Consider the following 17,331-nt stretch of genomic DNA (forward strand, 5'->3'; position numbering starts at 1 on the left):
ATACCTATGGAAAATATTTTTTCTCTCTTCATAATCGCTGTAAACATTTTTGGATACGCATTAACAAACATTTATCGTAAACTGTTGCACTTGGCAAAATATTTCAATCTTCAAAGGGTTAACAAGACCGATTTATGTGGAATTTTCTTCAGATAAGAGGCTTACACTTGTACGCATGTTCGCACATTTTGATGCCTTATTTAAAATGCCAAAGCAATGAAGCCGTTTAGACGAAGAAAAGCAAAGGAAGTCGTAGTAATACCATTGTTTCTAAAGCATGTCAAAGTTTATTCAGTCGTTGCTACAATAACCCGTCACTTTGCCAGTTGTAACTGATGTAAGTGGACGCAACATGGGAGGTAATCATCGCAAGTCTGTTCTGTTTCTCTCCAGATGGTGTTCGGCAATTGTGGTGTTTTGCACGAGATTAAAGACAACAAGGGCTATGTAGAAATGACATCTATAGACCCTGACACATCGCAGGACATATCAGAGGTAAGTGCTGTTTTAATATCAAATGCAGTATTAGATACTAGTTAATCCAGATTAATTGTAGCTACTTTGGCTTGTGCTCATTAGTAAGTCTAGCCTTATAGATGATGATCTGCATTTTGTACTAGCAACTGTATTTGGTTTGCTTTAAATCGATCCTATGAACACTTCATGGGAGTACTTTTGTCTTTGCATTTATTTTTGGAATGTGTGCATACTTTAGCTAAGTACCGACTGCGTCTTTAAAGCAGTGCATGTACCTACATAGTTGGTCACTTTGTTGCTGCTGAAGCTGATGATGAATGATGGCTGAGCCCTCTGTAATGGATGGTAAGCTTTACGCCGCTTACTCGTATCTTCATAAAAAGATCGCCGAGGTTTTCCGCCTTAAAAATGCATGATGGGGAAAGAAATTGCAACATGGTGACTTTAGATAGCTCACTGATCACATTACTTTGCACATTCAGTGGAAAAACTATAGTTTTGTCAACATGATGAGTACTTTTCGTACAGTTAATGATATCGCAGCAAAAAAAAAGAAAAAGGGTGTAATTACCAGAATTTCTGTGGTGAAGCCATTGTTTATACACGGTTACAGTGCTGGCATGCTAAGAGTTGATAAATTAGATCAGATGCCATTGCTTATACATGGTTACAGTGCTGGCATGCTAAGAGTTGATAAATTAGATCAGATGATTTTCTAATATTACGTCCACATGCGAAGTGTGCAATTGGGGATGGTGCTCTTCTTCCACTGCATTAATATTGCATGTGAAGAGCCTGTTCAACAGCTTTTCAGTCTGATTGTGATTAGCCAGCAAGCACTCCTCCACCACCCTCCACACCACGAAATGCATGATCCTTAAGCCAGAAAAAGCAGACACATGCAATACCTGCTAGGTGGGCTATAAAAAATGAAAACAACTCAAAACTGATGTTTCTTGCTAAACATGCAATGTTCACCTGTGCCTTCACCGCTTCACGGAATCTTTTCGTCGAGTGGCACGAGAGTTATGGGGACTGGGGGCTCATGAGTGCACCAATGCTATAGTGTAATGGGCAGTGTGTTCAGGAGAGGGCAAAAATATACTGGGCAGTGTGTTCAGAAGAGGGCAAAAATATACTGGGCAGTGGGTTCAGGAAAGGGCGCGCTCCATGCGGTCGCTTGAAGTGGCAAGTGTCAATAGGTTCCCCAGTTGTGTGATAGCGCTGCAGATCGATTACTAGTGATAAATTGTAGGCGGTTGATCTGACATCATTGGTATCATTTCAAGAATGTCCTACAGCGGCGCATGTATTCTTATGCATTTACCTTAATGAAGAGAAATATGCACACTTTTGCTGCATGAACATGCTGCCACAAGAATTTTATATCTGCCGTAAGGAGAAAGTTACAGGTGTTAGAACGTCCATTTCAGCTGGTCTCAAATTTTCGCTTGGCTTCACCCCTTTCCACCATTAGAAGGAGAAGGTGTAGCTTGTCATAGTGACTCCTGCCCACTTTGGCAACATGATGCAGTGTCAGCGAAACCTCGTCGATGTGCAACCAACAACTGAGCACGGCTTTCCCCATATGAGCATGTTTCATAGTTGCGCAGAGAGGAAGCGCGATGCGAGGAGCACCCTAAGCCTGGCGATATAGTAGCGGGGTGCTTCTTTGTCTTGAAAGCTTTCATTCTGGCAATACAGCTTCTCTCGGTAGTCTCGCGCTCTACAAAACTGCATTACCACAGGGCCAGGGCGCCGTATTGTAGGGCAAAGAACATATTGAGGAGCTCTGTCGTTCGTTGAGATGCCCATGGGCAATATTTACGTCTCCGTGCGTACGAGGGAGATTAGTGAAACAAAGGAAAGAAGCATGGAAATTGATTTTTGAAACGGATGGACTTGCGCAGCTTTCAGCGCTGTAATATTTAGAAAATGTGATCATCATGATCTATAGTGCAACTTTGCAAGCTTGTTTAGGGGTGTAGAAAAAAAGTGTGAACCTGGTAACTGGCCCTTTAACAGTTGGCAAACAATGTTGCAGCTTGGCCAAAAAACACAACCAGCCTTGGTGCTTGTGCATCAGCTACAGGAAGTTCTCTGGTGATAATTAGGGTGTTGAACCAAATGGAATTCAGCTTTGACAAACCCAGACTTTTATTTCTCTGCCATCGGAACGAAACTGGAACTTACTGGTTTCAATTTTAGGTTCTTGTCTGACTCGTAGAGTGGGCAATAGTAAAGGCAGTTGAAAGAAATCACAGCAGTTGTAGGAGGGTAATGCCAGAAACTAGGATGTGGCACACATGTCAGGTATTTCAAACAGCAGCTTCGGCATCAGAGAAACATGCATCACTAAACGCATTATCTCTGTCAATATAGAGGCTAAGATATACCTAGACTTTAATTTCAATCTCTTGCTGTAAGAATCCTGTTCACATGTAACGTAATCCTTGATTCTAGGCTATCATGCTCAGAGGTGGGCGGTACCTGGAAGCACCAGTCTCAGGCTCAAAAAAGCCTGCCGAGGATGGTACCCTCATCATCCTGGCCGCTGGTGACCGATCACTTTTCAACGACTGTGCCAGCTGCTTCGAGGCTATTGGCAGGCATGCATTCTACTTGGGTAAGTGGATGCCTTTCAACTAAGATATGTGTAGTGACGTTCAATTTATTTTCACAATTTACTGGTGGCTGACAGTACCTGAAAACCTATAGAGGCAATGAATGACTTTCGTGATCAGTGTGTGCCGTAGCACTCTTTTGGATCAGTGTATCTGGCATTTCTGTTTTGCAAAATTAATTAACTGTTAGTGTCTTTATCGAAGTTAAGAGAGTTTTCTCATCAACACTGGAGGAGTGATGGCTGCTCGCTTTCATTTGGAGCTACGAAGGCGTCAGAATGTCTGAAGTAGCATGTAAAGGAGAAAATCATTAAGAAGTGTGCATGCGCACAGCTCTTTAAAATATTTGCATTCATGGCACTAAGATGACTATGTCAGGAGGCCTCTTGTTAATAAAAAATGAAACATAGCTTTAGTGTTGTTTATTACAGGAACAGCAGAAAGCAAGAAAATAAAACTTGGTATTTAATAGTATGGCAAAGGCCTGGGGTGCGGCTTCACTGACGACCACTGCCAGTAATGCATTCCCTCTCCAGAGCAGAATCGACCAATCTGGTGCAGTACTTGGCCACAACTTCCCACATTAATCCTCGGCCTTCAGTCCCTAGCAGCTGTGAAGCAACTGACTCGGGCGGTGGTCAGACCTGCAATGCAGCAGAGGGTGCTAAGAATCTTTGGGTCTGGGCATGCCTCCATCGGAATCTGAACTTTACCATGGTTAACGCTAGAATGTCATCTAGTAAGGCGGGTCTAGCTGTGTTATTTGAGGAGTTAGAAGGTGTTAAATGAAATATAATAGGCCTCAGTGAATTCAAGAGGACACATAAGGCTTATACACTGCTTAGGAGCGGACACGTCCTATGCTATCGTGGCTTAGGTAGGTGTGGCAGAAAAGAGCTAGGGAGGAGGTTCCTTATTTATAAAAATATAACTGGCAACATAGAGGTATACTATAGCGTTTGTGAGTGTGTGGCAAGGAGGAGGAAGAAAAGCTTTATTGGGTGAGTGTGGGTACTTTACAGACCCTGGGCCACCCCACTGTCATCACATTGTGCGAACGTGTCAAGACCATGAGTACCGTAATTAAGTCTAATGAGAGGTAGAAGGTGAAGGTGGTACAGGCCTATGCGGCTGCATTCAACCATCATCGTCATTAATTTTTATACCGTTGCTATAAAGACTTAGACAGCAATTAATAAAGTGAAAACACAGTATACTTTGCCAATAGCTTGACTTTAATGCCAAGGTAGGCAAAAAGCAGGCTGAAGACCATGCAGGGGGGGAAGATGGCATCTGCTCTAAGAATGCCAGAGGGAAGTTAATAGTAGAGTTCGCAGGATGTAATAATTTACGAATTTCGAATACCTTCTATAGAAAATTGGCTATCTGTAAGTGGATGTGGAAGAGTCTTAACGGAGAAACCAAAAAGGAAATGGACTTCATTCTGTGTGCACACTTGGGCATTGTACAGGATGTGAAAATGGTTGTCAAGATCGAATGTAGTGACTGCAGAATGGTAAGGGCTCGAACTCGCCTAGTCGTAAGAAAGCAATGGCAGAAACTGATAGGCAAGAAGCCAATAATGAGCTAGCACTGAGACTGGGAAAGTACAGGAAGTCAGAGTTTCGCTTCAGAATAGATTTACAGCTATAACCCAGTAAACGGATGTTAGCATTAGTGCAATGAATAATAATCTGACTGGTATCAACTCGCTTATCCTACAATGATTAATGAAAACATTGAAACTGTCAAAGTTCTACTTAGAGCAGTGCATTAATATTGATGACAGTTATCAAAAGGTATGCCTTGTGTGTGTATTTTTTTTTTCCCGCAAGTCTCGGAAAGTAGGGGCCTGGTATAGTGTTGAGGCACTGTTTTCTGCTCCTAATAAAGTGGGCAAGGTGGGAGCTGCAGGTCAAAGGAAGATAGAGGCATCGCGAAAAAGCACAAGCTGCTTTACTAAAAATGTTATCAAGTTAGGACCATGTAAAATCGTTTTTGTGTACCAGATACCTTTGTCATGCAGATGTACATATATAGGGCGAACGTACCAGTGCATGAATATGAGACTCGTTGAACACAAGTATTCATTACAAAAGAAATCAACTAACTTTTTCAAGCACCGTTCTTAGTGTCAGTGTGTGTCGTTTTTCTGTTGACACAAAAATCTTATTCATAATGACAGCCACAAAATAAACGTGGCTGAGGCATTCCACATTTCAGGGAAAGCAAGGGATTGCATTAGCAAACCTTCCCTGGCATTATCGTCAAAGGAAATGGGCCTGTTAAGCAGTAGTGACGAAGGAGCACGCATGAGGATGTGCCTCACGGTTTCACGTGTGAATCATTTTTGGCAATAAGCACGTGCACTCGCCTTGAGGGAAAAAGTATGTGTCATTGTTTCGTTAGACCAGTTGCAAGTTCAGTGCCATGTGCGTCCCATTTTCCTTCATTTTGTGTTTAAAAAAGTGCTGTTTTTATATTTTTACCGTAAAACCTCACCATTTACTCAATTTGCCCGTCTTCTTCAACATGTGTTTCTTTTCACTAGGTTAATGAAGTGCTGGTGGGGTGGTGTTTCATAGTTGTCTTACCAAGAATGAGGCAATGCAGAGGCCACATTCTATTTATGTGCATGATTTGGTGTTACGAACAACACTTTTACACGTGAATGGCAAAGATGCTATTTCCTAAGCCCCTCCTCTTTTACCTTCTGTCAAACTGATGTGGCAAACAAGCTTATGTTCTCTTCCAGTGCAGAGCTTTAAATCCGCCTCATAAACTTTCATATGTATTTAAAAACATTTGAAATTTTAAATTCCAAAAATCTTTGGCATCTGATTTTTCGGACTTGCTGCTCAAATTTCAGGTCCGAAACAGCCTTAATTGAGCCCCCACTTCTGCCTTATCTATCATCTTCATGTTAGAAGAAGAGTTTTGTAAAGTCGATACATGCAGCCATAGCGAAGCATAAAGGACAGCTATGCCGCAATATGATAGTGTGATGAAGTGAAGCATGTTGAAAATTTGAATGAGATCATTTCTAGTCTGACATTGACTGTGTATGTCATTGGGAAGTGCGAATAGTAAAAAATCTAGTGCGTATCAAATAAAACAGCAAAGACTATATTAAGAAAATATCTTAAATTTTGAATATTTGCACACACCTACTATATACAAAATACTCCTTTTATGTGTTCGTGCTGTGCAATTGTGTGTTCGTGCCATTTGGTTGTATACCCGCTTTTCCTGCCATTGTCTTTTGTTATGTAAAAGAACAGTTCTTGGTAGATCGTTTCCAAAAAAATAATGAGAGTGCAAAGACATGACACCTTCACACATGCAGCACACAGTCACCCAGCCAAACACGTACAGCGCTTCACGTTTGGTGCTGTACATGCTCATGCCTGGGTGTGTGGGTGTCTGCATGTGTTAAGGTGCCATGCGTTTGTGCTTGTAAAATGTTTTGTAAATGGTCTTTTGTTTTTGATACTTTGTGTTCCACCCTGCTGCCAACCATGTTAGTGGTTTGGAACCAACAGCATTTGCTTCATATTCGACTGTGGAGTATTCAGAGCAACCTTCATGGAGAATGTGCTGAGTGCCACTGAGCATGGATATTGCTTTGTGTGCAGGGGAGGTGGGAAATGGCTCCAAGATGAGTCTCATCCTGAACATGCTCCTGGGGACAACATTAGCGGGTCTCGCAGAAGCTATGGCTCTGTGCGACCGGGCTGAGCTGTCGCAGAAAGATCTACTGGAGATACTTGAACTGGGCGACCTCAACTCAGCAGTCATCAGTCAGAAAGGCCAAGGTGAGAGTTTTCTCATGGCTTAATAAAGGATGCCTAAGTCGCCTGGAGGTCAAAATTTAGTTTTGGGTGTTGCAGTTGTACATGCATTTTCAAAAAACATGTTTCTGTACGAATTCTTCATAACTGTGGCATTATAGCAGAGTTGTTTGCATTGGACGATCCAGAAGTGCCTGCCACTAGCTTCTGTCCTTTCTTCAATAAGCTCTGTTCATCATAGGCGCATCTTTTCTCCCGAGCAAAGCTCTTTCTGCTGTGCAAGGAGGAATAGCTGTTTGCGAATGACGTGACCTTTGTATATGACATTCTCTTAGTGTATGACATCACCAGATGCAAATGGTGACATCATGGCCAGTGCTGGTCATTACTGAATTGCCTAGTGAGGACAAGCAATTGTTTCTTGGAACACATAGCATTGCTGCATTTGGCATTGTTCATCATGATGGCATATGATGGCATTCTAAACTCTCAGAAGTGTATTTTGTTGGCCTAGCTGGTCAACCATTGTAAAAGATAAAAATAGACTACACGAATGAAGAAACACACAGGATGAGCGCCGACCATCAACTGACTGTTTTGTTGCTTTAGTGCAATATAAAGTAGAAAAAGTGCGAGGAAAAGTTTCACGTAACTTGTTTTACCTTTTCCTTCATATTACATCAAAGCAATAAAACATTTGTTTGATAGTCGGCGCTCGTCCTGTGTGTTTCTTCGTTTGTCTTGTCTACTTTGGGCTGTTTTTACTTTTTACATTCTGAACTAATAGGGATAGGTTTGCTAGAGCAGTTTACCCTATGTCGTGATCGAGAATGGATGCAACGTTCTCCGCTGCCATCGCGCACTGAGACGCTACAGCAGGTTTCGTTGATTCTCTGACACGAGGCGGGTCGTCAACAAATTGAGATTTATTAACCCAAGATACCGCACAGTGCAATAATCACGGAGTTGTGGGCCAGCGGAGAAACCCTGGTAGACCGAACAAGAGTACACTTGCCTGCATACGCTACGGCTGGGAGGCCCTACGCTAAGGGCAGGAGCCGTACGCATATACAAGAAGCTGCCTGCTAGAGTAGCATGTCCACCTCTTGTGCAGGCCTGTGAGCATCTGCCAGTCTAGCAAGCCCTTAAGACAGGGGGTTGTCACTTGCGGCCAGTGAGGCTAGGCCAAGCTCAGTTACGTCATGGTGACATGTACTAGTGGAACGAGAAGGCAAAGGCATTATCCGGACATGTTTGAGCGCGTGTCTCCGTGCAGGGAAAAGCGACGCATGGCTTGCGCCGCCTGGTGGCGAAACCACAATGGTCATATTCCTGGTGCTAAAGCCGCCTGGGGCCAGCACTCACGCTAGCTGGGGAATGAGGTGCCAAAGGGGATGGCACACTCTATTTCCACGAACTCTATGTGCGCATTTGCTTGAAATGTGAAATAGTTGTTGGGGGTGGTTTTTTAGGGGAACCTCATTTACATTAAGCATTGGCATGGAGTCTTTCGTTGGGATGGCGTTCATTAGTGTCTGAAACGACTCTGTGGAAGGTGTATTTCGCAACTACCGAAACTCTTGTTTGGCAAGTATTTACACTTAAAATTTTCCAGGTGTGTGCAATCCTTCATGTCAGCTTGACACCTTATCCTTGAGGGCTTTTATTCTTTCTCTGCAAAATATATCATCAAAACCTTCATTTCATGGGAAATGTTCGCCATTTACATTTGGAAACCTCCAGACTCATTGGAGGGGAGACCAATGGGGATTCAGGCTTAGCAAACCACAGGGTATGTACGCCGTCACCTGCATAAGCATATGTGCAACTCTACACATGCACTACTAGCAAAAACGCCATGCAGCCGATTGTGAAGCGTCATCTCTACACAATACAAAATGTTTTATTGCCTTTGGCACCACCTCAAAGCACAAGGCAACATCTGCTCCCTGGACATTGGGGAAATGGACACAAGTCCATAAAAAGGAAATGGGGTTGTGATGGGTCAACTTTAGGGTTGTGCAAATAGTAAATTTTAGGTTTGAAGCGATTTCGAAGCGAACAGTGACTTGGTTCGAATAATTTTAAGTTGAAAAAAAAAAAGTGGGCATATTTGTCATTACCCAACTGATCTGCAAAATATATTTTAAAAATTGATGCAAGGCCTCTACAAATGCCATTCTTTTAGCTCAAAGGAAGTAGAAACAACTTCGAATAGTAGCCGGATTTGACTATTGGCAGAGCGCAAGTGATAACCTATAAAATATGTTACTTTGTAAAATTTACTATACTTGGGGCATATAAGCCAGCATAACAAGCTTTTAAACTGCTGAAATGGGCATGGTGAATTGATGTGGGGGCAATAAGTTAAATATGCTGATGTAACTGTTCATGTATGAATTAACCGTAATTTTTTTTGTTTGTTTGTTTCTGTCTTATCATATGTGCTGCCACTGCCTGCATTGCAGAGGTGGCTGCGGGCCCCTGTCAGGTTGCTTTTTTTTCAAGCGACTTTAACGCTCGGTCTCCTTCATCGTTGATGGAAACAAAGAAGTTATTATTATTGTTATTACCATTATTATAATTTAACTTCGAAATGGGACTTTTTGGCAAGATGATTTTCCCCTCGAATAGTGTTTTCATGGCTTAGCACTACTAGTGCAGTAAACCATTTTTACAGGGGCTTACATGCAGACTAATGATATATACACCTACCGAGTTGACTGGGAGAACATAAGAGAGGCTTTTGTCCTGCAGTGGACGTAATCAGGCTGATGATGATGATGACCGTAAAATACCGAGAAAGGGGTCTTTCCTCAGATCCGGTTGGGTTACCCTTTATTGTAGAGGATAGGGGAGAGTCATTTGGTCATCATTTTGCAGGATTCGTTCATTCCGAACACTTCGAAGTTTTCAATAATTTAAATTCACATCGAAGTGAATTCAAATTCTGTACTACATTTAAAGGAGCACTGACATCGAATTTCAAGATCGAGATGTACCCATCATTCGATCACTTGCTATGCATAGGTCTACTTGGCCATATTTGAACAACATTTGTTGCAAGGAAGTTATTTTAATTCGATGTCAGAGCTAAGGAGAAAAAAAGCTTAGGATAAAAAACGGAAAATAGACTGCTCTGCAATATCGACACTAGTGCTACATGTTTGGTGTGATACATTCCTCAAATACCATACCATTCTGAGTGACGATGCCCTAGTAGCGATGACGTGTACGATCCGGGTGCTCTTATCGTGGTGCCGAAGCGCAAAAACGCACTCGCTCGTCGCGTCAGATCTTCGTCGCACCGGTTTGAAAGATTTCGTGAAGTTATCAAGAGAAAAACCACCTTTAAAAGAATGGAGAAAGAAAAGAGCATGATTAAATGTGTGCTTGTCGGTTAGCATGTCGGGGAATCGTTGTGAGTTGCAGGTGAATTGCAGTCGTCTAGTTCGAAGCACGGAAAAAAAGCAGTGAGGGTGTCTTTTCATATCGCGTATGTGTTTATACATCAACACGACCACAAGCTATCAAAAGTGGAAGAGCGTGTAGTCGGATATCATCGAACAAGTAACACGCAGGTATCGGTGAATTTTAGTTCGTCTTTAGACTTTGCGTCCATGTAAAAGTGGCAATACCGTGTTAACCGCGAGAGGCTAGATAGGTGGGGCAATCTGGAGGCACAAAAAAGAACCCGACAAGCAGGAAACGTATTCTATTTCTCTGCTGATGCTCATTCGCGATAGCTATATAGCATTGACTCCTCTGCGTATACCTGAAAGCTTTGCACGCCAAAACACACCACTATGGCTAACTGAGACACACGAGCGAACATGACTGAAGCGTGCATCCTCAGGCACCTCTGCAGTGCTGCTTGAAACGGCATCCATTTCGACATCACTGTTATGCAAAAGGTCGATCGAAGCAAAAATAATGCGCGAAGTCGCGAATCGCGGGTATTCCAAGCTCCAGACTATCGTATTGAACCCGAGTCGACACTTTGTACTGCGACGACAGCAATGCAGGTAACAAGGCATGACTGAACGTGTCCGCCTAGCAGACGAAATGTTTGTGGAGCAGCTGAGTCTGACGTCACTCTTTTCTGTGGAGAAGTGGTCAGCTGTGGTGTGATTTGGAGGTGACCACCAGGTAGCGCCACTGCTGGTGCTCCCAGCACTAAAAATGGTGGGATAGCCAGCCGTTTTTGAATAGTGCTAGATTTCAGTATTATAAATCACTAAAAGAGATAGTAGTAATTCGCCCTCAGTTGCGATTTAGGTCGCGAATCGTTGCTACGGGGTCAAGAGCTACTCGCTGACGCAAAAATATTGGCATGAGTAAATTTGATGTCAGTGCTGCTTTAAACCTGGATATAACCAAAGTTATAAATCTCCAGAAAAATTCGTTAGAAAGAATATTTTGTTATATGCAGGTTTTGCGCAAAAATTTGAAAAATAAATGCGCAAATTAAAAACAAAAGGGTGACTGAAAGCAAATCTAACCCAAACACTTATTTTACAGTAAAAAACTGCGTTATTATTGCGATAGCAATTATATGGACACTGTCGGTGGGTTTTTGCCGTCGCTGCCATGTTCCGTAACAAGTTCAAATTGATAACATGTCCCTGCGCATTGTAACTTTTACGAGCGGGTAAAAGCGCGCGAGCGCTGCTGAAGCAGAGAACAAATGAGTTAGCCCATCCGTATCGCCTCGAAAGTGCATAAGATAACATCTCCTGCGTGTTAGAACTGCGGTTGAATGCTCCAACAGAAAGTTAACCACCTGTCTTGAACGAGCATGAAACAGCATGGGTATAGGGGGGTATGGGGGATCTCGTTTGAGTAGCAATAATGTACTTGGATTATAAGGGCGGTCGAGATCACTGGCGCGCTTGCCATCTCGGCGAGTATCAGTGCGGTTTCAACACAACTGCATGAAAAGAGCACTTCTCCCTGGAGCGGTCGTATATGCTCACACAGTGTTGTAGAAGTTCCGCGATATTCGACCCAAAAGAGTTGGCTTCCAGCCTTACTTCTTATAACATTGCAATTTTTTGCTATCGCGTTCATTGCATTGCATTCAACGCGCTGTCAAGTTTCCAGAACCACGACCGCTGGATAAAAAACCACAGCCAGTGGCCGTGCTAGAACTAATCGGGTCATCGCGAAAGCTACAAGTTTGCGAACTCGCGGCAAGGCAGAAGCGCGTGACGAGTCGACCCCTGAAGATCCGTCTTTATCGTGGTCTCAGAGGGTTTCCATAAGCGCCTATTTTGACATCCCGATTGTCCGAATTTAAGAAAAGTCTCAGTTTCGCCGCAAGGGCGAAGCAATGAATGCGATAGCAACTAGTTAAAATGTGTGTTGAGAACGGCAAGCAGATCGAAACGTGCAGCACGCTGCTCATGCAATAATGACGCACGAAAACAACATACACTGGACGAGAGCGAACTAACAATGTTTACCCCTCAACACTCAAGGCGCTGTTTAAACGAAAACGAGGCACAAAACGTAATCACAGGTACAGATATGAGTGCGAACAAGTGCCGTAGTTGCTACTTCACTGTGTTTGAAAAGTGCGCTCTTTTCGCAAACGGCGCCTTTCCAGCGAGCAAAGTGATCTTTGTGCGCCCGGCAACTAAACGCAATCGTTCCAATTAAAGTCGAAGACGCACGATTGTCCCTACCCAAGTGTAAGCGCGCGCACACACACAAGAATCTAACCCTCCCCCTCCCCTCGCGGGGCAAAGTACGCATGGGAGATAAGCGTGCCTCGGCATATCGTGACGAGCTGGGCGCCAAGCGTGGGCGGGTTTTTTTTTTTTTTTTTTTCAGTTTTCATATACGTATATAGGTACGTACACATATACAGTGAATGACGGCGGCAACGGCAAAAAAGCAGCTTAGACTGTCCATATAATTGCTATTGCAATTGAAAAAAGCAAAGCTGAACGTCGTCGGGGGCGACATCAAGCACGCAGTGAAACTATGCACGTGCACGGCGTCGAAAACGAAGAGCGAGCGACACGGGCACAGACACGGATACCGCGGATAACTCTTCGGTAAATCGCCCTCCATATGCAGCGCAGCCCATATGTGATGCTAAATGAAATCATGGCACCTGCCAATGCGCAAAAGTCATTTTTTATTATTATTATTATTATTATTATTATTTTGGTTTGGAGTGGGAGGGGGGGCACACCTACACATGCGCCCACGGCGGTGAGAACGACGGCAACGCCGGCTCATGGGGTGCAGGCCTGCCTGCCTGCCAATCTCACTCGCTCACTTGAGCACAATAACGAGTGCTCGTTCTCTCCTGGGGCGCTGCGGCTGCTTCGTCGGCGGTAGTGGGGCAGCCGTGAAAGATGCATGCTCAAACCAAATACCAAAATGTGTAGAAAATTCGTTATATCAAGGTTGTCTCCCCTGTTACTTTGTTACAAACTATGGAGCAACGACGGGGAATAGAAAAACATTGTTATATCGAGGAATTCGTTATATGGAGGTTCACTATAAGCTAGTTTATATTCGTTTGAACAATCAAAGCTCAAAAACTTGGAAGTTTAGAGTGAATCAGCTTCATTTTCGGGACAGGCAACGCATGGAGATCAGCTTTTAGGCAAAAAAACTTTGTTATTCGGGCGGACAGCTGTGTCAGGTGTCTCATTGGGAGCTTTTTGCTACTGAACAAGCCTCTCACCGTATTGGAAATCTTCCTCTGTAAAGGCTGTCTGCACATAAGACTTGTAGCCGATGGCTGCTTATCAGAACTGTGTTTCGCAGTCCTAGCTTACAGGGTTTTTTTTTTTTATTAAGTAAATAGTCTTGGGAAAATTTCAATCATGCCCATGCTTTAAAATGCACGGCACCGCATGCTCGTGACCCAATGCATATGAGGTAGACGACCACTCATTCGTGCCGTTGCGATGAAGACAAGCGCCAGGCAGCACGACGAATTGGTCGAGCCGCACTTGGAAACAGTGATGTCCTGAAGATGTTGACAATCGCCATTGTGACAAACATGGGCACTAGGCAATACCATGACCTACTTGTCTTGGTCAAGCAAACAGGCACTTTGCAGGTGCTTGTGACGGCTACTTCTACGTGATGCCATCCTTGTGGGCCCACATAGCACGCCTGGCCTAGCACACTGGGTTCGAACTCCGAACTACCTGATCGAATGTGGTGATGGCCATTCACCCAACTTGGTCTTTCTATTCCTTCACACTTTTTAGTATGCAACGGCGGCCAAACCGAAACTTAATCATCACACATGCGTGCCTTGACATAGCTATATTATTTTCTTGCATATTAACTACAGTCCCATTTTTTAAGCATATTTCTTGAGTTATACTATGCAAGAGAGACAGTGTTTTGAAATGAAGTTTTACACTGTATATGGAAGGCATCAAGCTGCTTCGTACGTTGCATGGAATGGGATTAAAATTGCTAGTTTTAACACATATTGTAGCAGACGACATCAGTTGGACATTACCATCAGCAATAGCAGAATTGCAGTGGGTGTGCCTTCATTCAAATTGAAGCGCTTGCATTATGCAGTCGTGTACTGTGAAATCTTCTTGCTGAATTTGATGCATTTTCTTCCAGCCATTATTGAAGGCACCTTTGCCACCAACATGCCTCTACAGCACCTTCAAAAGGACCTCTGCCTTGCCATTGGCATTGGTGACCAGTTGGAACAGCCTTTACCAGTCACAGCGGCAGCAAATGAGGTAAGAGTCCGCTCCACGGGGCAACAAACACCATCTGATCGAACTAATTCAAGGGCACTTTGTTGGGCTTGTTAATGATGACGCAATACTTACGGTGTATTCCAAGTGTTCGCAACCTTTTGAGGCGGAGGGCCAAGACAGCGTGTGGCTGCATGAAAACGTGGGGGGACGGGGTGGATTTGCAAGCACAGCATAAAAATTAGGCAAATCGACCCTTGTTTATGAGACTTATAAAAGTCATGTTTATTTTCAGCGTGCATGTCACAAAGTTGCAATGGAAGCATAGGTAACTAGTGAAAATCCTATTTTATGTCAAAACTACGATGTCAGCCTCCAATAGGAAGTAGCAAAGGAAAGAGGGCGGGGGGTTTCATGAGGTGCCGGGCACCTCATGGTACTGCCAAGTGAGCAGGAGGTTGCCGACACCTGATGCATTCGGTCAGCAGGTAGTCTTGTCGCTAAATTGGCAGATCCGAGTGTAGCTTGCAATCTCGGTGGGATACACAGTATACCAGCGGAATGCATCAGCGATATTGAAGTAGCGCCACCATCTAAACGAACATTCGTGCACAGACACATAATGCTGGCTAGCTCTGAAGTACCTCAACACAGCAACATCTCTGTACTTTTTTTGCATAAATTTGGTTATTGTCATGTAAAATGCTAGCTTCTTACTAGTGAGGTAGTAGATGCAGCCATAAGTCGGTAAAAAAAAAAACTGAAGGTCACTCAGAGTCACTCAGCAAATATATTTTGCTCTAAGGGCTCACTTGAATCCGGGCTTATAAAATAATTTTTATCAATCAAACACACTCGTACCCAAGCTCGCCAACAAATTGCTCAGCTGAACTGATTCAGATTCACAGCTTGGCCCGATTCCAAGTGAGTCTGCTGGTGAGTGCTTTAGCGTCACATCATCTTTTTCAGTCATGGTGTCAGGGTTTTAAAGGGCAGTAAACAACCCCAAGGTCCAAAAATTGTTGTAAAGGGAAATATGTGCAATTTACTTCGTGAACATGCTGCCACAAGAATTTTGTGAATACGTGCTATATTAAGGAAGTTAGGGGGGCTAGAACATCGCGTTCAGCTGTTTAAAAATCGTCATGCTTCTCCTTCAGGGGGAGGAGAAGGTGTGGCCTGTCGTGACTCCACCCACTTCGGCAATGTGACAAGACGTCAGCTAGTGACGTCATCAGCGAACTCGATCAGTCGCAATGCACTTCGACTTGCTGCGATGCCTAGTTGTTTAACGTTTACCCAGTGCCGATGGTTGTCTGCAGCCCAGTCGCTTGATTAGCTGCAGTCATCGATTTACAGCAAAACTTATGTTCGAAAGCTCGGACATAAAGTTGGCCCTCCTTATTTATTTTTTTATTATTTTTTTGCAAACTGTTTTTGCCATCTGAGAGCAGCTGTACAAAACACAAATGAAGCACTTAATAGTGGGTGTGCTGATCAACAGGTGGCGCAGCAATCTGTTAACTCCTAAAAACTGCGTCAGTGAAGTGTCCCGATTTCGATGCGTAGAGCCTATGGGGAGTTTCGCAACTGGTATGATTGAATAGCTCTATCGTAGACTCTGGGTAGGAACAGGAACTGTCGTTGACTTCACTACTGTTTGTTGAGACCTGGTTAAGACCAATCGCCGAACTGCTCGCTGCGTCACGTCGCCGATCGCCGAGTTGTCATCACAGTGCGTGCGTGGTCAGGCGTATGAAAGGAGCGCGAGAATTGTTTTTCGAAATGGAGGTTCTGCGTGGCGCGCAACTCTGTAATGTTCAAAAAACGAGATCGCTGCAGTCTACTCTACGAATTACCGAGCTTGTTTTGGGGGGTATAAAAAAAGCTTGGAACCTGCTGACTGGCCCTTAAACGCCAATACTTCACATAATCGGAGCTCTACGATTTGCCTTTAAATTTCTACCTTCAAGTACAATTTGAGTGGTTCCAATCCAGTAACTATATTTTTATGAAATGCGCAGCTTATGCGAGACATCTTTATCTACAGTTTTCCCACCCATAAAAGAGCCTGCAGGTGGAGCTCAGGGCACATGAAATTTTTGTTAATTAGTCACATCAGCGTAATTTCAGCTGTGTAAAAGTATTTCTGTCTCGACCCAGAGTTCATGTGCAAAAGCAACAAGTGCCTGACTGTGATAAAATTTTTTAAAATATCTGTATTTTCTAAAAAAACTTCTTGTGTAAGTCAGGAGTGTATGAGCAGAATGCTATTGTACTTGTCTCCTAATCGATGTCTTGGTATGTACACACTGGCTGTGCATTGTTACTCTTATCCCTTCGGCAGGTATTCAAGCATGCCAAGAAGCATGGCTACGCGGAACATGACGCCTCAGCAGTGTACATCCGGACTCGGCTCTGAAGGCCCCAAGACGCCTCCCTCTGAGGAAAGAGAGAAATACAAGAGCAGGGAGTGCAAGACACACACACAGCTGCATGTGGTACCGGAGGGGGAGGCAGGATCATCCCATCTACGGGTTCTTCCAGCCCACAAAATTAGGAACAGCATCTGCAGTGCACTTGAGGCAAAGGTTGACTAGGAAGTGTGGTGCCTTGTTATCAGCAACGCTTTTGTAGGCCACAGTCGCATCATTGGCTACCCTTTTGTGCTTGCAATTAGTTTGCCTTGCTTAAGGCTGGGACGCTTAGCTGATCCTTAAGCATCATTTTTTTCCTAAGCAGTGG

The 17,331-nt window shown here is 43.8% G+C and overlaps 1 protein-coding gene across 2 annotated transcripts in view; it reads left to right on the plus strand.

The window, feature by feature from the left end:
* Positions 1–17,181, plus strand: part of Ndf (Nucleosome-destabilizing factor) — a 108,543-nt gene extending 91,362 nt beyond the window's left edge. For both annotated transcript variants that reach the window (XM_037428899.2, XM_037428898.2), the window contains 5 exons: positions 394–495; positions 2,941–3,103; positions 6,737–6,916; positions 14,504–14,628; positions 16,934–17,181. In XM_037428899.2, coding sequence (XP_037284796.2) covers positions 394–495; positions 2,941–3,103; positions 6,737–6,916; positions 14,504–14,628; positions 16,934–17,008 — 645 coding nt within the window. In that variant the 3' untranslated portion in view covers positions 17,009–17,181. The remainder of the gene's footprint in view (positions 1–393; positions 496–2,940; positions 3,104–6,736; positions 6,917–14,503; positions 14,629–16,933) is intronic.
* Positions 17,182–17,331: the final 150 nt, after the last annotated feature.

The sequence above is a fragment of the Rhipicephalus microplus genome, chromosome 2, assembly GCF_043290135.1.
Source record: "Rhipicephalus microplus isolate Deutch F79 chromosome 2, USDA_Rmic, whole genome shotgun sequence".
Classification (NCBI taxonomy): domain Eukaryota; kingdom Metazoa; phylum Arthropoda; class Arachnida; order Ixodida; family Ixodidae; genus Rhipicephalus; species Rhipicephalus microplus.